Source organism: Pleurodeles waltl, chromosome 2_1 (assembly GCF_031143425.1).
Source record: "Pleurodeles waltl isolate 20211129_DDA chromosome 2_1, aPleWal1.hap1.20221129, whole genome shotgun sequence".
Lineage (NCBI taxonomy): Eukaryota > Metazoa > Chordata > Amphibia > Caudata > Salamandridae > Pleurodeles > Pleurodeles waltl.
In genome coordinates, this window is record NC_090438.1 from 134,258,667 (window position 1) to 134,279,366 (window position 20,700).

Here is a 20,700-nt window from a genome sequence, read left to right on the forward strand (position 1 = left end):
TCGAGAAGGCATTTGACTCAATTTGGTGGGACTACCTGAGGTCGGTGATGTTAAAAATGGGTCTGGGAGAAAACTGGGTTAGATGGGTGGACCTGTTGTACTCGTCCCCGCTAGCAAGGGTGAGGACGGGTAGAACAATCTCCAGGGCGTACCCGGTGTTCCGTGGCACTAGACAGGTGTGCCCCCTTTCCCCACTACTGTTTGCCCTGGCTATCGAGCCCCTGGCGACTCGGCTGAGGGAGGGGGGTGTGGGTAGGGGGGTCGAGTGGGGGCCAACTGAACACATTGTCTCCCTTTACGCTGACAATATATTAATTTATCTTAGGGACGGTCCCAGTGGTATCCCTTGGGCACTTGGGGCACTGGAGGACTTCGGGGTGGTTTCGGGACTGCGCCTAAACTGTGGCAAAACATACGTGTTCCCTTTGACTGTGGGTTGCGAGCGCCCACCAACATGCCCGACAGACGTGAACTGGGCCCCTCGGTCCTTCAGGTACTTGGGTATTCAAATATTCCACGAATTGGAAGATCTCAGGGAGGGTAACCTTGGCAAAGCGACTCGATCCTTGAGGTCCTCGGTAGGGTTTTGGCGCTCCCTGAAGTTATCAATAATGGCCAGAGTGGCACTATCTAAAATGATCATGCTTCCAAGACTCCTTTACTACTTTGTCAATTTACCATTGTTGATCCCTCCGGTATGGTTCCGTGGCTTGAACGTACTGCTCAGAGAGCTAATTTGGGACAATGGACGTAGACGCACTGCACTCACGACCACTTGTAGGCCGACCCGCATGGGAGGACTGGGTGCCCCCGACTTTGAGGCTTATTACTTGGCATCCCAACTACAGTGGGTAGCCGGCTGGCTGGCGGGCAAGGGACACCTGGACCTGTGGACAACCCAGGGGGTAATGGACACGTCACGGATTGCGACACTCATGACAGGCAAGAAAATAGTCCTGCCTGGAAACAACATGATGTTAAAAGTCGCAATGGCATGCTGGAAGAGATGCGCGAAGAGAGTAGGAGTGGGCCCACCATACTCCCCGGCCTTACCGCTCTCGGCACTGATTATGGAGTCTGGGGGGAAAGGACCGAAAAGCCTGGGACTCGGTCCCTGGACGGGTGCAGGGATTGAGACAGTGGGTGGACTATTCGAGGGGGGGGTACTGAGGGGCTTTGCTGATCTAACGGGTGTGGGTGTTCCCCGGGGTCAGTTCCTGCTCTTCGGGAAGTTAGTGCACGCACTGAAGGACCACTGGTGCACGATAAACGCTGAACCCACTCCTCACGGAGTATTGCACCTCCTACTGACGTCGGGGGAGGAGCCCCACTTGATAACCAAAATATACCGAACCCAGTTACAATCCATATTAGATCCCTTGCAGTCATTGAGGGAGCGATGGGAAGGCACGATTGGGCGGGACTTGTCTGACCCTGAGTGGAACAAAACGTTGGCATACCCCCAGACGATCACACGGAATGCGCGGTTAAAATACATCCAATATAATTACCTGCACAGAACGTACCTAACACCGCACCGACTATTCCGTATATACGGGGGGGCCCCCCAGGGCGTGTCCAAGATGTCGGGGGGTGAGGCAGACTTTGACCATATGGTGTGGGGGTGCCCAGTGCTTCAGGTTGGTTGGAAGTAGATATTGTCTATTCTGTCCCAGCTATTCGGTACGGAGTTACTCCCTACCCCGGAACTGTGCTTACTGGGTCTCAGGCCGGCAGCATTAAACGGGAAAGTAAGAGGGCGTTTCCTGGACCTAACCCTGGCCCTTTACAAAAGATTGATCTCAAAGGGCTGGAAATCCTCAGACCACCCCTCACTGGCTGATTGGAAAAAGGATGTTACGAAATGGTCCAGGGCTGAACTACAGGTCCTGAAGGCGGAGGAGGCCAAGGGCATCCGTCAGGTTCCTATTGCCCCGGCCTGGGAAGACTTAGTGGCGAACTGGGATGGACTATGCAAGAGAGCAGCAGCCCCAATGGGAATAGTGGGAGATACTTAGCACATCTTGGTGGATTGACCTATGGGTTGGGACCCCCAGGGAATTCCATGGGGTAACTGAACACTCGTAGAGCCCACACTGAGGAACGCGAAACAGAAACCAACGAGCCACCAAATACTATATCACCATTGGATACGGGGATGAAGCGAACGGCCTGTTGTCCCCCCTCTCGCGATGGTGCGCCTGGCCTCCCCCTACATGCTTACATGCTTTAACTCCTCAAACACCGTTAGCTACAAATCCCACCCACATAACGCCGTAAAGTTGTTCTCCTATCTTGCTTATTTCCCCCCCCTCTTCTTTTTTTTTCTCTATCCATTTTTGTATTTTTCTTTTTCTCTCTTTTTTCTTTTTCTCAGTTTGCTTCGCTCTCATTCTCCTATTTAAAGTACAGAGTAGAACGGGTTTAAGTTGACTGATCACATATATGAGTTAAATTGATAGTATAAGATTGCGAAGTGTATAGTACGGCTCGTCATAGGGTTGGGTATATCAAAACCAAGTACCAACGAATGCATAGAAAATGTTAACAATACCAAAGTAATAAGTAACTAAAATTGTATAATGTGTGTCACAAATGCAGACTGTTTAATGCTCACATACAACAAATGCAAGTTGTTAACTCGAGCAAACGTTTAAATGTAAAGCAACAAAAGGTTAATAAAATATATTTAAAAAAAAAAAAACTATGCGTTTTACAGTGTGAAAGAATTGGTGAATGAGATTATATAAATAAAAGCATTGACAGTAGGAGAGTGCAGGATGCGTGTCTCATTTAATGTTTTGCCAAATGCTGCTACTCCTCAGGAATTTGGCTATTACAAGACCCTTTTTCCCTTTTAATACATTGTTATCAAATGTTTGTATTCGAGCTGACATGGTGGAGAGAACTGAGAATAGTGCACAACCGATCTGGAGGTAGTCTAGCTATACATCTACTTGGGTCACACATGTTACCAACCATACATAGTTTTTTTAACCAAACTTCTTTAAAACAGGTTTAGGTTCTGGAATCTTACCCATATGTTTCATATAGGAAGAAACCTTATGGCTCAAAGTACTGGTGCCACTATAAATTTAACCTTAACTAATTCATAGCAAACAGGGGGAGTACTGTTGTAAAGAATGGGGTGCTCTCCTGACACTGTTTTCATGTGCCAGCAATTACTGTGGAAGGGTTCCCAAGATGCTGATGGAAGGTTTGGATTGCAGAAGAGATGTTCATTATGGAGAAAACAACAATCTTTTATTTTTTTCAGCTATCGCCACCGTCGCACAGAACAAGAGGAGGATGAAGAACTACTGTCTGAAAGTCGGAAAACAGCCAATGTTTGTGTACGATTTGAAGAGTCTCCTTCGTGTGAGTGAAACCATTTTCAAAACTGTTTTAAATTCCAGAACGGTAGAGCCTGCAAAACAAACCTATGAAAGGAATTACACTTTTCCTATCATTGTGACTAGCTAATTGATATAGAATTAAAAACACAGAGGTCTGTATTATGTGCAATATCTTTATTTCATCTCCTCCAGTAGCAGCAATAGAAAAGGTACAACAAACAAAAAGCTAAACAGAACTTTTCTACATATCACCAGCATCATTGTTATTATTTATCAAGCACTTCTTCATTTGAAGAGCGTCTAGTGTTAGAGAAAAGCACTGTACACACAAAAAAAGATAATATAAAAGAAACATCAGGTGTACAAAGCAAGTTCAATTAGATGTACAAAACAAGTTCAATAGAGCAGCCGTATTATAAGAAGCATAAAACAACTAATAGTGGACTACTGTGTCCTCTTCTACCCTACCCATAATACTCCCTTCTTAGTATATATGTTGCCCACCTCCTTGGACTAGCTGTGCACTGCCCAAAAAACTGTGACAAACAGCGCAAAGAAGCAACAATTGACAGTATAACCTTTATTTCATCAATTTTTATTCACAATATTCCAAAGGTTTTGTAAAAATAAAAAAACTCCTAATGTTTGAGTCTATAAAAACATGTTCTTTATTTTCATATGCAATGCTGGAACAAACAGTAAAAAAACAGCCATCTCATTTCTGTCTCACAACACAAAAAGCTTCTTGAGGGCTAGAGTGTGGGCATTTCTCATGTGTTAATTTTGACTGTACGTCATAAGGGAGATTGGACACCGCTTAACATACACAAACACATGCATACTTAGAGAGGTTTCTCGAATATGGAGTAAAAATTAACTAACTCATATAGTTGATGAAGACAAATAAAGCCCAGAAAATTATATGTACAGCAGTATATGTATGTATATATATATCTATGTGTGTGTATGTATGTATGGAAGCAAACACAACAGAAGCAGAGAACTCTAGGTAGGAGAGCAGATCCTGTATAGAGCACCCTAAAACACCAGCGACACTCTGAATCTGTTCACCTCAAATGTCTGTTTTTGTAGCAACGTTTTTAAGCATAGAATTAGCATGGTGCCATTGACACCGAGCTGGAAAGGGACAAATTCTTTTCACATTTCTACAGCAAAGTCTTTAAACATAGGATTAGCATAGTGCCATCCACACTGAGGTGTAAAAATGACAAAGGCCTCTTACCACTCCAGGCACAGTTTTGTAGCTTTAGATTGATAAAATACCATCCAAGCCAACCTGGAATTGATAAAAGCAACCCCTGACACATGTTTCACTTTCATTATAGTTCTTCAGAGAGGCTTTGTGTTGTCCAGTCACAAGGAAGCACCCATTATAAATCAAAATAGTACCCTTTCAGTCTTAGAGTTCTGAAAGGGTACTATTGTGCAAAAACAAAAACAAAAAAAGCAGAGAACACTTGGTAGTTCCCATGTTTAGGTGGAGAGGCGCTCCTTCATAGATCACCCTACAACACCAGTGGTACTCGTAATCTGCTCACCTCAAATTTCTGTTTTTCTATCAAAGTTTTTTAAACATGGGACTAGCACAGTACCATCCACACCAGGTGTACCCACCACTGGTTCAGTATAGTTAGGTCAGCGTTTCCACTGAAAATTCATTTTTGAATTGCTAATAATTTTGGCTTAGTTTGACCAATCTTATTGAAACGCTCCAAAAAGGTACTACTATTTGACTAGTTTGTGCATGGAAAGTTTTGGGGTGAGCCATCAACCGGGGGCTGAGCAAAAAGGGGATCACATAATCCCAGTGCATTTTCCATAGACTTCTTTAGGCAGGGCTACAGCAAAAACTCCTGAACGGAATTACACCAGATTTGGCAGGATGCTGGTTCTTGGTATGCAGATTGTGCTTTTTGAGATGTGGTGTAAATCGGTTGAGTAGTTTTAGAGAAAGAGGCAAGACTTGGCAAGATGGCTTTCTAGATGCGCCCCACCGAAGCTCCCGTCCCGAACAGAAAACGTTGCCATATTCATGCACTCTTTGGCCCCATGAATTATTCAAAACAGGGGATGGAGCACCTGAAGCCTCTCCCCCATGAACCAGAGTTGATTTCTCCCACCCCTCCCCGATCTGAGGACGGCACCCATGGGGGGACGAAGACTTCTCCGACCCAGAGGTGGACTGCTGAGACGGAAGAGAACGATGAGGAGCAGCGGCTGGAGTCAGAACCTGGTTGTGCTGGTTATTGAGATGCCAGCCTTCAGAGGAGAGCGATATGCCCGATATCGGAACACCGGCTGTTTAACAATGGTTCAGTGGCTATGGTAGGAGAGAGGAGGCTGCCTGGACGCCTCGTGACGGCGAACTTGAGCAACAGCAAGCTGATTACATGCTGGGGCTTGAACTGAGGTAGGGTCCTAGCATCGTCTACTGGCATACGAATGAGACATATAAACATAATGGAGTCTTGGGCTGGGGCAAATAAAGGAGTACTTGACTGAAAGGCTGAGACTGGCCCAAATCCTTGCGCTCCTGGTGTTACATAAAGGAAAGTGAATGGTACGGCCCTGTCCAGAATGCCCCATGATGAATGTGAACTGCATAGAAACAAAAAAGGAGAGCGATGGGTGAATCCTGTGTATCCATGGGGGATAATAGAGTGACATAATCAAGTCTCCTGGTCTAGACATATATACTCTCCCGGGGCTGCGCAACAGTGAGACAGGATCCCTGCAGCGGATGCTTGAGGAGGCGAGAAGAACTGTGAGTAAGATGAAGTGAGTGGACTTGCAGAAAAATTGGGATGGTGCTGGGAAGAACAGTGCAGGGGACTGTGAGAGCTGACCTCCCCTGAATAAAGGAAGAAGTTCCCTTGCTGGGAAACACAGCAACACCGTTTTCTACACTGCAACACCAAATCTTTTGCTACCCTATCTTCAGGCGCAGTAGAGGTGCATGTGATGACAGGGCCTCTCTAATGGTTATCCACAGTCGGGCTATGGTTACTGAGCTCCCGGGGTGCAATCTGAGACAGGGAGTCCTGGTGTGACGCTCAGGCGACGACCTGAGTCCTCCTAGATGACAAATGAAGAATAAAAGGGAAGAAGTAAAAATAAAACTTCTCCCCTGCAATGCAGTGACAGTTCAGATGAAGAGTGCGCCCCTGATTCAACACAGAGCTCCCACCAAAGACAAAGAAAAAACAACCAGGAGAGCTCAATCAAATAAGATTATGCAGTACACCACCCATGGGCATGGAACGGGCACTCCGAAGGGGCTAGGGCCCCAACCCCACCAGGACCCCCACAAGACACTACGGAAATATTAGAGGCAATCAAGAGGACCCGAGAGGCACTTGAAAATAAAATGGACACTATAGCAGTGGAAATAAATCACCTGCGACTCGTCCTCCTTAAAGTGGCAGAGAGAGTTACGAACGCAGTGGGGGAGGTGACTACTCTACGAACCACAGTTCGAGAATGGCAGACAGCGGTATCCAAATTGAAAAAAAGATGCCATCCAACCCACAGAGAGACTGAAAGACGCGGCCGGCCGGTTGCACCGTAATAACCTCAGACTGGTGGGGTTTCCAGAATGAAGGACCATCTGTAGAATTATTTCTCGAAGGCTGGATTACCACTGACCTACAGCCTATATGCCTCTCTAAATATTTCACGGTGGAGAGAGCGCACCGAGCACTGGGCCCGGTGTGCCGCCAGGTGCAATTATAGCTCACTAATCTAACTACAGAGGAATGGATCTCATCCTACAACATGTGAGATACCAAGTCCCTCTTAACTATGATGGTTCACCCATACTCATATTTCTAGATTACACAAGGGCGAGTCCAGGAGCTCTGGAGAGATTTCCTGTGTGTCAAAAAGAGGTTGAGGGAGCATAATATCAAATATAGCCTCCTTTTTCCAGCCAAACTGAGGGTATAACATGGTAAAAAGGTGCACTTCTTTGAGAATCCACTGGAGACATTGGACTGGGTGGATGCCCTGGGCCTCACGGGGGGAGCATTTTTCTGGTTGAGGAGAACCTAAGCAGGGGAAGGCTCAGCAGCCTTCCCCTTCCTCTCCGAGGACTGAAAGCCAAGACTGAGCACCATCACAAGCTGAGGTCAACAGAATACTGATAACAGAAGACGGAACACTCCGTACTGAAAATGACATCCAAATTACCCCCAACCTCTTCCTCCCTTTGTCTCACCTTTCAGACACTCAAAGCACAGATCGTTTGTCTGAGGAAGCAATATAGGGAGGAGGTGACTTAAAGTTACCCGACTCCTTTTATGGGGGCTAAACTGTTTGCAATAACATAATTAACGTTTCAAAGATTCTTGTGTGGCATATATACAAGGTTGGCTGGGGGATGACATGTAAAAAGTTTGAGACGGGACAATTCAAGACTGGAGTACCCCAGACTTGCTGAGCCCTGGTTGGACTTGTGACGAAGGGACACTAGTGGTGTCGGGCAGATTCTCCAATAACACACTTTCCTTTGCATATTTACAGTCCAGGTTTTCGGAAGGGATATTTGTGGCGAGGTCTCTGACCTTCTTGGCAATTGATAGATCAGGAGGGTTCTGCAGCTACTGCCTTTGGATGGGGGGGCTGTGAGATGGGGAGGGAGTTCTTCCTCTTCAGGGTTGTTAACGATTTATACTGCTCTTCTTTAACAGAAGCAGGATGGTTCCTTTTGTTATTACCAGACCAGGCATAGTACTGCATTGTGTTCATTGGGGGGAGACTATCCATTGGAGAAACTTGAACCCTCTCCTGCTCCATGTGACCCTCCTGCAGGGGTGGGAAGCCACACACCTCTACTTAACTACACATAGCAAACTTGGGGACTACCTATAAAATCTTGACATGGAATGTGTGAGGTCTTAATAACCCCTCAAAGCGATGTGGGATCTACGCCTTTCTGAGGCGCTATGGGGTGGCTACAGCCCTCTTACAAGAAACACACCTCTGAGGAGACTGTCTTAAATACTTGCAGAGAAGATGGCCCAGCCAGAATCTCACCACATCATATTCAGTATGTGCGAGGGGAGCCCTTATATGGGTCGCACCGGGAATCCTCTTTAAACCATGCAGATCGCTTTTGGATGAGGTGGAACGGTATGTCATACTGGAAAGAATGTTAGATGCTCATCATAAATGCATTGTTAATGCTTAAGGGACAAATACCGATGATGGAGAATTTTTGGGCTCACTGTTAAGGGTAGCCCAGATTGTGTCCTCAACTGAAATAATTATAGCGGGCGATCTTAACTGTGTACTAAATGGCAATATGGACAGATCACCCCCTAAAATGAATACTAAACCTCGTCTGACTGCCTAACTGAGCCAGGTCCTACACACACTTGGATTGATAGACGTGTGGTGCCCATATCACCCGCACACGAGAACCTACCTTTGCTATTCCCCCAACAATAACATACAGTTGCCCAGATTATTACTTATTACGGCGACATCTGCTCATTCCATAACACGTGCATTATCTTGCAAGATACCTCTCTGACAACTCCCCACTTCTTGCTACCTATACACTACAGAGACAGCCCCCTAGACTTCCCCTATAGTGTTTACAACCTGAAGCACTAACAGACCAAGCTTTCTGAGCAACAGTCCTAGAGACATTCACACAGTATTTCAATAAGAATCTGCATACCGCTGGGAGTCAAGCAAGTGAGTGGGATGCTATGAAGGTGGTCCTCCGGGGGGGGTTTGTATGGCTACCTCGACTGCGTTGCGTCATATGCTTGAAAGGGAATCATGCGATCAAGAGCGGGCTTCCCAAGGCCACTGCACTTAAAGTGGAATGGGAGCACCTGAAACCTACATTGAACGAACTTTGGCTCCAACTGGATATGCATAATAAAACAGCCGCCTGTAGAAGGTGGTACCTGGAGGGAGATAAATTGGGGAGAATGTTGGCCCTTCTAATCCAAGCAGAAAAGGCACCCGAACCAATTCTGACCTCACGAGACTGAGAGGGCCGAGATGTTTATACCCAACAGGCCATTAACTGCGTCTTTGTGGAACACCTAAGGGGGATATATACCCAACCATAATCAGACTCCAATGAGACATTCAGGCAAGCCTACTTGCAATCCCTGCCCCTGAGTACTCTCACAGTAGTGGACCGCAAACACTTAGGGGCCCCGGTTAGTAAATCGGAAATCTTAGAGGCTATCAGAGCACTAAAGTCGGCCAAAGCCCCGCGAGTGATGGCCTGCCGTCTGAGTTTTATAAAGCCTTTCCGGGAGTCTTGGCAGAGCGACTAGTGGAAGTATTTGAGGAGACGTATGAAACTAGACCTCTTCCCCAAACTATGACGGAGACGTTAATTGCAGTAATACCCAAACCTGGCAAGGAACGATTGCATGCTGGTTCCTGCCGACCCATATCAATGCTAAACATATGTACTGAAATTCTAAATGACAATACAGAAATTCTAACAAAAAAAGTAGTTTTTGAGAAATGAAGGGTAAAAAATAATTGTATATTCTGATGGATACAACTACCTGTGGATTCCTCACCTAATGAATACTCCCATTGCGCCAGCATTCAATGGAAATCTTCTTCCTAGCTTCTGCACGTCGACGAGGCCGTCACAACTGCCCACGCGACGCCGTCTGACGTCATACAGGCAATAAGAGGTCCTCGCCGACGTGCAGACGTCAGTTTCCTTTTTTCCGTGCCATTCGAATCGGTTATCTTCGAGGGAGCTACTGTTGCTGTATCGACAGTTACAGTGTGTTTTTGGCTATTTTTACTTTGGGACATTACAATGTCGCAAAGAAAGTCAGGATTCAAGCCCTGCAGTGAGTGTGGGGGCAAAATGTCCGTAACGGACCCACATTCTGACTGCTTGTGGTGTCATAGTTCTGACCATGATGTTGATAAGTGCGATTCTTGTCAACATATGAATCCTAAGGCCCTGAAAGAGCGTGAGGCCAAGCTTTTTCTTGCGAAATCGAAAAAGAAGGAGAAGAGACATCACCGAAAGTCGTCGTCACCGAAGTCTCATCGGCATCATCGGGACTCCCGGCGTCGGCGAGAATCACAGCGCCAGTCGAGTAGGGAGAGGTCTCGATCGAGGTCTCCATCAACTCGACGTCGGAAGACTTGGGAAGTCAGCCCCATTGTCACTCCTCAGCCGACGATGCCGTTGCCATCTCCGGCTTCACCGACTTCGCCCATGTCATTGGGCCATCCTCCTTCAGTGTTCGAGGTTCCGCAGCCTCAGATGTTTTCTCCGTCTTTGCAGACGTTGAGACCGGCATCGGTGTCGCCTTCAAACCAGGCACCCCAGTACCCGGCTTTCCCGGCCCCTGGAGCTGATAGTACCGCATTCCTGAATGCAATGTTTTCCATCTTCCAACAGGTGGCTTCAGGTGGTGGACCGGCTGGTCCTCCGGGCCCTTTGGCCTTCAACATTGGTGCTCTGGCTGCACTTCGACCAGCACCCTTTATGCCCTTTCTCCCCCTGGGGAACGTGGGCTCGGCGCCGGTATCGGCTCCGGTGGCTTCGGCTCCTGAGACTTCGCCTCCTACGGCTTCGGCTCCTGCGGCTTCGGTGTCTCAGCCAGTGAAGCCGTCTAGACCTCCTGCTACTCCGAGGCAGTCTTCACTCCGTCCGGCTCCTCGTTTGGCGCCGAAGAGACCTATGGTGCCTGTAGACCCGGCGTCTGACAGATCTGAGGATCGGCGTCGTTCTTCAATGTCCGCTGACGCCATGTCGACGCCGAGGATAGAGGAGAGGCTGCACTCGAGGAGGCTTGCTCTCCGCCTCCTTGAAGAGCAGGAATACCAGAGACAAGTCTTGGAGGAAGGGGAGATCGAGGACTCTCGTGAGGGTCTCCATGGACTTGACACTGCTAGTGGTCTAGATACCTCCCCTGAATGGGACTTGTCATCACCTGGGGAGTACACAGAGGAGGCGGACACTTTTCATTCTGTCATCAGAAAGGCAGCTGACTTTCTGGACCTCCCTTTGCCAGTGACTGAGGCCAAGCAGAACATCTTGACGGAAGTGTTGCACCCTACCTCTACATCTGCAGAGCCACATTTGCCTTTCAATGAAGCGCTGCTGGACCCCATTATGTAAGTCTGGAAGAAGCCAGTGTCTTCTTCAGCCGTCAATAGATCTGTGGCTCGGAGGTATTGGGTTGCACCGGCTGACCCAGGTTTTCTTTCCAGGCATCCAACACCTGGTCCAGGCTTCGTGCTCAGCAAGATCTGCTCCTGGGTCCTTTCCGGCTGTACCCTCGGATAGAGACTCCAAGAAGATGGACATGTCATCCAAAAAGGTGTTCTCGTCATGTAGCATGGCGTTGAAGTCCACCAATGCCACATGCATTTTAGGAAGATACATTTATGCCCTGATGGACGAGATTAAATCAACGCACACAGAGGTTCCTCAGGAATTATTGAGCCTGGTCTCTGACGCTCAGGCAGCTGCAACTCAGGTTATTCAATCTGGGTTGGATAAATCTGACTCGGTTGCTAGAGCAATGGGCACTGCTGTAGTTACGAGGAGGCAGGCCTGGCTTCGTAATTCCAGATTTTCCTCTGATGTGCAGTCAACCCTATTGGACCTTCCTTTTGATGGTGACAAGCTGTTTGGTGCCAAGGCGGATTCGGCCTTAGAAAGGTTCAAAGAGAGTAGGGCCATGGCCAAGTCGCTGGGCTTGCAAGCCATTTCTTCTACTTGCTCCAGATTTTTTAGGAGGTTTTGAGGATTTGGTTGTGGTTCCTCCTCCTCCTCCTTTCGAGGGAAATTCCAGCATCCCACCTCTGCTCTCTCCTATAGATCTTTCAGAGGGAGGGGTAGGGTCCGTACCAGGGGAGCCACTCAGCAGCACTCTGCCTCTTCCTCTTCATCTGGAGGGGTGCAGCAGGGGAAGCAGCCTTAGGCTTCCACCAATTCCCACTCACTCCACTCCTGTAGGGGGGAGGTTACTGAATTTTCTCCACAAGTGGGAGGTCATAACATCAGACTCCTGGATTACCAGCATTGTGAGAAAAGGCTATACCCTACCCTTTCGGGAGTTTCCGCCCCCCATCCCGCCCGCCCATCTTGTTGTTCAGAAGAACACCTCCTGTTGTTAGAACAGGAGGTTCAAGTCCTCCTTTCAAAGGGCGCGGTGGAGTTGGTCCCAGAGCAGGAAAGGGGTCAAGGTTGTTACTCAAGGTACTTCCTGATTCCCAAGAAGGATGTTCGGTTGAGACCAATCCTGGACCTAAGGATCTTGAATTGGTTCCTCAAACAGGAAAAGTTCAAGATGCTGACCCTAGCTCAGGTGCTTTTGGCGCTGAACAATGGAGATTGGATGGTGTATGTCGATTTGCAGGATGCTTACTTTCATATCCCGATACTCAAGTCGCACAGGAAGTATCTCCGGTTTGTGGTGGGGTCGCAGCACTATCAGTTTGCGGTCCTCCCGTTTGGTCTTACCTCAGAACCTCGAGTCTTCACAAAGGTGATGTCGGTGGTTGCAGCGGAGCTCAGAAGGAAGGGGATAGCAGTATTTCCTTATCTGGATGACTGGTTGATCAAAGTCAAGTCTCCGGAGCTCGTGTTGCATCACCTGCAGTCGACAACCCAGTTGTTGTTCGACCTGGGTTTTTCGGTGAACGTGCCCAAATCTCACCTAGAGCCCTCTCAGCGCCTCCTGTTCATAGGGGCAGTACTGGATACAACATTGAATCGAGCCTTTCCTCCGCCTCAGCGGATTCAGGACATTCATGCGTTGGTTCCAATGTTTCAAAGTGGAGCGGTCATTCCAGTCCTCAAGGTCCTACGTCTGCTCGGTCTGTTTGCATCCTGCATACTGTTGGTCACGCATGCTCGCTGGCACATGAGGGCTCTTCAGTGGTGTCTCCGAAGGCAGTGGTCTCAACACAAAGGAGATCTCGAAGGCTTGGTGATGATCTCCAGAGATGCTGCCACGGATTTGAAGTGGTGGATTGCAGACGGCAATCTTTCCCGAGGAAGGCCGGTCTCGCAAGCTCCACCAGTGTCCACAGTAATAACGGATGCTTCCACTCTAGGGTGGGGAGCTCATCTGGGGGACCTGGAAATCAAAGGTCTTTGGTCTCCAGTAGAACAGATGTTTCATATCAATCTGTTGGTGTTACGGGCTGTACGTCTGGCTCTCAAGGCCTTCCTCCCGTCCCTTCGCGGTCAGTCGGTTCAGGTCCTGACGGACAATACTACTGCGATGTGGTATATAAACAAACAGGGAGGGGTTGGGTCGTACCTTCTCTGCAGAGAAGATCTTCGGCTATGGTCCTGGGCAAAGGACCATCAGATTTGCTTGATAGCAAATCATCTGGCCGGAGTCTTGAACGTACGTGTGGACAGTCTCAGTCGCCATTTCTCGGCCGATCACGAGTGGCGTCTCCATCCAGATCAAGTCCGTCTAATCTTCCAGATGTGGGGGTTTCCTCGGATAGATCTGTTTGCCACCCGGGAGAACTCGCACTGCCCGTTATTCTGCAGCCTCCAGTATCCGGTACAAGGAGCATTGGGGGATGCGTTTCAGAGGACCTGGTGCGACCAGTTGCTTTACGCGTTTCCCCCCATACCCTTGATTCCTCGAGTATTGAGGAAAATACGCCAAGACCGGGCCCAAGTCATCTTAATAGCTCCGGATTGGCCAAGGAGGGTATGGTACACGGACCTTCTCCAACTCTCACTGTGCCCTCCGCTCCAGAGCCTGCACCTTCATGTCTGGAGATTGACGGGGCAACCTGAGTTCTTTCTCTCTCCCGCCTGATGTAGTGGATGTTTTCTTAGCGGCCAGGCGACACTCCACTAAATCCATCTACGCTAATAGGTGGTCTGAATTTGTAGTTTGGTGTGGAGAGAGGCAGATTGATCCCTTACGTGCTCACTTGTCGGATGTTTTATCTTTTGCATTGTCTCTAGCACAGAGGGGTTGTGCAGTGGCTACGGTTAAGGGATACTTGTCTGCTCTTTCAGCCTTTATTTGTCTTCCAGACAAGCCTTCTTTGTTTAAATCCCCTATAGTACTTAGGTTCTTGAAGGGTCTTATGAATAAATTCCCTCCTACTCCTTTCGTTATGCCTCAGTGGGATTTGAACTTGGTTCTAACTTTCCTTATGGGGTCCCCTTTTGAGCCTGTGCACTCTTGCCCCATGAGATTATTGGTCCTAAAGACGGTCTTTCTGGTTGCAATTACTTCTGCAAGGAGAGTGAGTAAGTTGCAAGCTCTATCTGTAAAACCCCCTTATACATCTTTTTATGGGGATAAGGTGGTGTTGAGGACCAAGGCTGCTTTCCTTCCGAAGGTTGTTTCACCCTTTAATATGTCCCAGACGATTACTCTTTCCACGTTTTATCCTCCGCCTCATCCTTCAAAGGAAGAAGAGAGACTTCATCGCTTAGATCCAAGGAGGGCGCTAAGTTTTTATATAGACAGAACGAAGGATTTCAGGCTGGAGGATCAGCTCTTCATCGGGTACGTGGGACAGAGGAGAGGAAAGGCAGTCCACAAGAGAACACTCTACAGGTGGGTTGTTCTTTGCATAAAAATGTGTTACTCTTTATCAAAGAAAGAACCCCCTGATGGTATAAGAGCTCATTCCACCAGAGCTAAATCGGCCTCTTCGGCCTTGGCTAGGGGTGTTCCTGTGGTTGACATCTGCAAGGCCGCAACTTGGTCATCCCTTCACACTTTTGCGAAGCATTACTGTTTGGACTCGTTTTGCACGGTCGGTGCTGCAGGATTTCTTGGTTTGACCATTCAGGCACCCTCCACCGAGTGCGGTACTGCTTTGGGACTCTATTCATTAGGTGAGGAATCCACAGGTAGTTGTATCCATCAGAAGAACGAGTTACTTACCTTCGGTAACGACTTTTCTGGTGGATACATTAGCTACCTGTGGATTCCTCACGGTCCCACCCGCCTCCCCGTTGCCTGTCTGGTCTAGCCAAGTAATTCTTGAGTGTGCTCCTCTTGGTTTTAAGGACTTGTATATATTCTGTATATATATTCATATTGATATATATTGTTCATATACTTGTTTATTTGTTTAAAAAAAAAAAAAAAAGAAGGATTGAGTTATTAGAATGATGTAATTATTTGGAATATCATTAAATTTAGCAATTTGTTCTTTCATCTCAATGGCCTATTATTCTCAGGCATGTAAAAAATGTTGGTACTGACGTCGGCACGTCGGCGAGGACCTCTTATTGCCTGTATGACGTCAAACGGCGTCGCGTGGGCAGTTGTGACCTCCTCGTCGACGTGCAGAAGCTAGGAAGAAGATTTCCGTCGAATGCTGGCACAATGGGAGTATTCATTAGGTGAGGAATCCACAGGTAGCTAATGTATCCACCAGAAAAGTAGTTACCGAAGGTAAGTAACTCGTTCTTTTGGCCGTTGGGCTCACGAGAGCCTCAGAGACTTTCGCGGGAATGCCAGTTTAAAAAATAGAGCGTTTGGATTGGCCCAGGGAGCTTTATTCCATTGGGCCATCCTGCACCCAAGAGAGTAAGACTCCTGAAGAGCGAGCGCTCTGATGGGCTGCCAGTAATATGAGAAAAATTGTTGCTGGCAGCCATTACAGGATTTGGGACTTATTCCCCTGTCGTGAAGTCGAGAAAAAAAAAAAAAAAGGAAGCTATATGATGACGGGTAGGAATGCTCTGACCCCATAGGCCCCAATGGGGCAGACCCAGAGGGACGTAACTGGGCCCAAAAAAAAACAAAAAACACAGAAATTGGCACAAGGCTGAAAGACTCTTGCAGGATCGGGAAAAAAGAAAACATGGCAGCCATTCCACATTTATTTAATGCTAGCCCCGGGGAGCCTATCCCCCTGAGCCAAAACATTTTTTACTGGGGGGCAGCACGTGGCCCCCTCCCTAAGCCATTAGTGGCCATGGAGAACCCACCCCTGTGGGTGATCTTATAATTTATGGGGAGGGGACCGCCCTAACCGTGCTTCAGTAGATCCTGAGGAGTCTATCCCCCGGGCTGACCTTTATTTTCATGAAGAGGGGCAGGCAGTGATGTCATAAATTGTAATAGAATGTCATGAGTGATGTCATATGTGAGATCGTAATCATTCTTGCAGGGCACAAGATATAGTTAGTGCTGCTACATTTGACTGGTGTATTTCTGTATTTTTTCAGTAAAAAAAACAAATATATATATATGTGTGTGTGTGTGTGTGCACACATATATACACACACACACACATATATATTGAAAAAACAAAGAAGGAATGTTATAGTTAAATGTCACTTAAAACATGCCATTTGAAACAAAATCACTGAAATTCACCAATTATAGTTATCTTAGGTAACTATAATTCCTACCTGAGTGCCCCAGCCATGCACAGAATTATCAACAATGCTAGCATTTCATATGTGATTAGGGGTGTTATAAATGTAGTCAATTAATATGTCATGAGTGGTTTAATATGAGAGAGTAAAAGCAGAGCATGGCGATGTATAGGCATGGGGATTTTGCATTTTGGGACCCCCGTTTTTTCTCTGCCCCCCACTCAACAGATCACTATTTAGGATTTGGTGTAAATCTGCTCAGTAGTTTAAAAAAAATAAAAGTACACAAGTATTTGTATATCTAGACTATTTGGTCTAAGGGACTCTTGCAGAAGTGCCTGTTGAAAAATTTAGCGTTTTGATTGACCCACAGAGCTTTTTTTCCCCATAGGCCAATTTGCTTGACTTGACAAGCGCTGTGATTGGCTACAAGCAACATGAAAAATATGTTCCTTGGAGCCATTACAGGACTTGGCAAATTCGCCCCCTGTCCTGAAGTTAAAAAAAAATATATATATTAATATAAAAGTGGGAACCTAGAGGGACTAACCCCGACCAAAATTGGAAAAAGAACATGTAAACAAAATGACTTTATTTGCCGCGTTCATGCAGGACTCCCACAGGATTGTGGCAAAAAAAAAAAAAAAAAACGGCAGCCACCATTTTATTTCATATATTTGGGGATGGCTCTTCCAGTCCCTTTTGTGTCCCAGGGACCCCATGCCCTCGGGCAGATATATTTAATTAAGATGAGGGGGGTGCAAGGCCAATCTTTGTCCTGGGTCTCCATCCCCTGGGGCTGATTCCATAACAAAGAGAGAGGGGCCAAAGGAGGCACCGGAGACCCCATCCACTGTGCCGAAAATAAATTTTAAAGGGAGGGAGGTCACATGGTCCCCCTCCCTGAGCCTTCAAAGGCCCCGGGGACACCATTCTCCAGAACCAGCTCAGTGACTGTGTCCCGGTGAGCCCATTTCAGGTCACAGCAGTTCCCTGCCCGCATCAGCGCAGGGATGTAAACTTGTTTTAAATTTCCCACCAAACGGCAGCAAACATACGAATGGGAGTAGATTTGTGTTCTCTTTCCCTTCTTGCACCGATTCAAGTAGCAAAATAGAACACAAATTGCACTCGCCCATGGGGAGCAAGCATAAAGAGCTCCTCCCTCCGAGTGGGGGCAAGGCTACCTCCCGCACCATGTGTGGAGCTGGCTGGGGCCACAAGGGACATGGGACTCCACTCCACAGCCCCCAACATGTAGTATGTGGGTGCCCCGGGTGGGCACTGGGGCATCCTCCCTAGGGGAGTAACTTCAAGGGGGTTGTTTGCGGTGTTACACTCCCCCTAATAAATGTATTCTGTAGTAAACAGTTGGGTACAGGCGCATTAAGACGGGTATGGTGAGATGTTTGTTGGATTTCAATTGGGATTCTTACATACACATGCAGGCAAAACACATTCACAAACGCACACAATTGTCTCTGTTTTAAAAGGTTTTAAAAAATGGTTATTTTACGGAATTATATGTTTTCAAAGTACCCCTCACAGTCCCCGCTTATCTCCCTTCCTACTGCCCTTTAGGCACACCCCTCCCACCCTTCTTCTCATATAATATACTTTAACCAGTATGATTGTTGGGAAATATGATGCTCACCCCCCCCCCCCCCCCCCCAAATCCTACTGAACAAGCTATGCCCCTGCCCCTTCCTTGACTATGGGGAGTCCCCATGGCCACGTGAAGGGGGGGCCATGCAGCCTCCCTACTCTTTATAGTCATATGCCGCCTGGGTGATGTGATATTTTTTTAATTACATTTGGTCCTGAGGGTGTGGGGTTTCTATGTCTTGATAAGGCTCGGAAAAGGGGGCCGTTCAGCCTTTCCCCTTTTTTATTACAATTGGCCCTTGGAATGGGGTCCCCGGGGAAGGGGAGTACATACCCCTTCCTTAGAATCATTAGAATTTGTAGCAGGGAAGGTGTCTTCGGGGCAAATGAACAATCTGAAAAAGGGGGCTGCATGAGATCTGTTTGGCATAGCTGAGGAGTAATCAACTTTGCATAACCAACACAGCATTCTTACCTCTAGTAGAGTGAGCTTTAGATCTAGCAGTAAAGGTAACATAATGGAAGGGGCTATCCATTTAGAGGCGGATTACTTTTATGTCACTGAATACATACAAATGTGCCCAGTCTTTGGTTTTAACTAGATAAAATATCAACATTCTCCTCGCAGATAGTGTGTAAATGTAAAGGATTTTGAAAGAAGCCAGATAATGAAATGTGCTGATTAACATGGAAGTCCAATTCTCCTTTAGGAAGAAACCGTGTGTGTGTTTTCATGACTACCACAATCTAATGGAATACTGTGTAGGGTTCACTGAAGCATGAGGCTTGGCTTTCATTAATTCTGCATGCTAAAATGATAGGAACAAGGAAAGTCTTTCTCCCAGACAAAGGGCCTGATTTAGATATTAGCAGATGGGTTACTCCGTCACAACAGTGACTGATATCCCATCCACCGAAATATAAATACCTTAAGAAATAATGGGATTTAGATTTCAGTGGACAGGATATCCATCACCGTTTTGATGGTGTTAACCCATCTACCAATATCTAAATCAGCCCCGAAAGCTGTTGTAAAGAAGCTTTGCTGATAGACTCTAAAGGAGGATCTATAAACTTTAAGAGACCGGAAGGGGATGGTCTTTCTAACACCCCCAAGAACATTCTTAGTCAGTAGGACTAAAAAGGCTTGAGAAGGAAGAGCTCTGTAAGCAGTAGTGGCTGAAAGGTATACACTTATGGAATAAAACAGCAGTCCTGATTCTGCCAAGTAGAAGATGAGGGAGTACTGCTTCTATTTCATATTTACTAGGTGAAACATTATTCTGCATGCACTTGTTACAGAATCTCTTCTACTTGAATGCATGGCAACCACTCATGGATGGATTACGGACTTCATTTACAATGTACATTCAATCCTGTGGAGGGTTCAGATGGCCATATTGTAAGAGTTCATGAGCCAGGCCACCAAGTTTAGTGATAGGAGGTTCGGATGCGTGATCTGACCACCAAATTGTTATGCAGATGCAATCTGCAGAGAATCCTCCTGTATGGGTACTACGAAAGGTGAAGAAGATGGGTGAATCACCTCTTCAGAGCCTGTCTAGAGCTATCAGGAACCTCATGTCTTAGAAAATTGCAAGCCTGATGATGACTGATGGATCAAAGGTGATGATGGTTACAGAAACTTCCCTGATCAGTTGATCCATATGGGCTCCTTATCCCATTCATGTTTGAGCTGGAATGTCTCGGCAGAAGGGAACAGCCTGTAAAAGGGGTTTTCATTTGAATCATCACATAATGTATTGGATCAATGCTAGGGTGAATATCTATGCATCCTCCCAGTTGCTTCAATAATCTCATCACTGGTTTTCTTAACACAGCGGAAAAGGTCTAATTCAGCTATGTGCATTTAGGATGAAATAAATGCAACATACAATGGAGGAGGGAGAGGTGGATAGATGAATGAATGAATGGTAGTTACAGAGTGCATTTATACAACCTGGCGCTGGCACAAAGCAGAACGAAACTATTGGAAAATAGGCAGGTTTTTTTTGTTTTGTTTTTCGCTAAAGCTGAGCTGGTCGGAAGTCGGCAAAAATTTGGGGAGAATGCATTCCAATATCTCGCTGCGAAACAAATCTGCCTCAACTATTGATTGCAAACAGTTGTGCTTTTAAAAGATGGAGTGGAGTTGACATATACTTGCAGTGACTAACTCGTAATCCTAGCGGGTGGAGCACGCTGTCAACTGGCAATGAGGCTATTTTTCCTGGCACGTTGACAATTTTATCAGCCAGGCATGAAGGTATAGATAGATAGATGAATATCTTTTTTTTTCTCAAGTATGTGGCTTCCACTGACATGCATTGGGAAATGTCCTTGAATCCAATTTTAGCCCTAAAAGCATAATCTTGTACTGTA

General features: G+C 46.8%; 1 protein-coding gene across 2 annotated transcripts in view; it reads left to right on the top strand.

Moving 5' to 3' along the window:
• Nucleotides 1–20,700, top strand: part of LOC138262082 (probable global transcription activator SNF2L1) — a 1,420,807-nt gene that overhangs the window by 202,918 nt on the left and 1,197,189 nt on the right. For both annotated transcript variants that reach the window (XM_069211817.1, XM_069211826.1), the window contains exon 4: nt 3,278–3,378. In XM_069211817.1, the coding sequence (XP_069067918.1) occupies nt 3,278–3,378 (101 nt within the window). The remainder of the gene's footprint in view (nt 1–3,277; nt 3,379–20,700) is intronic.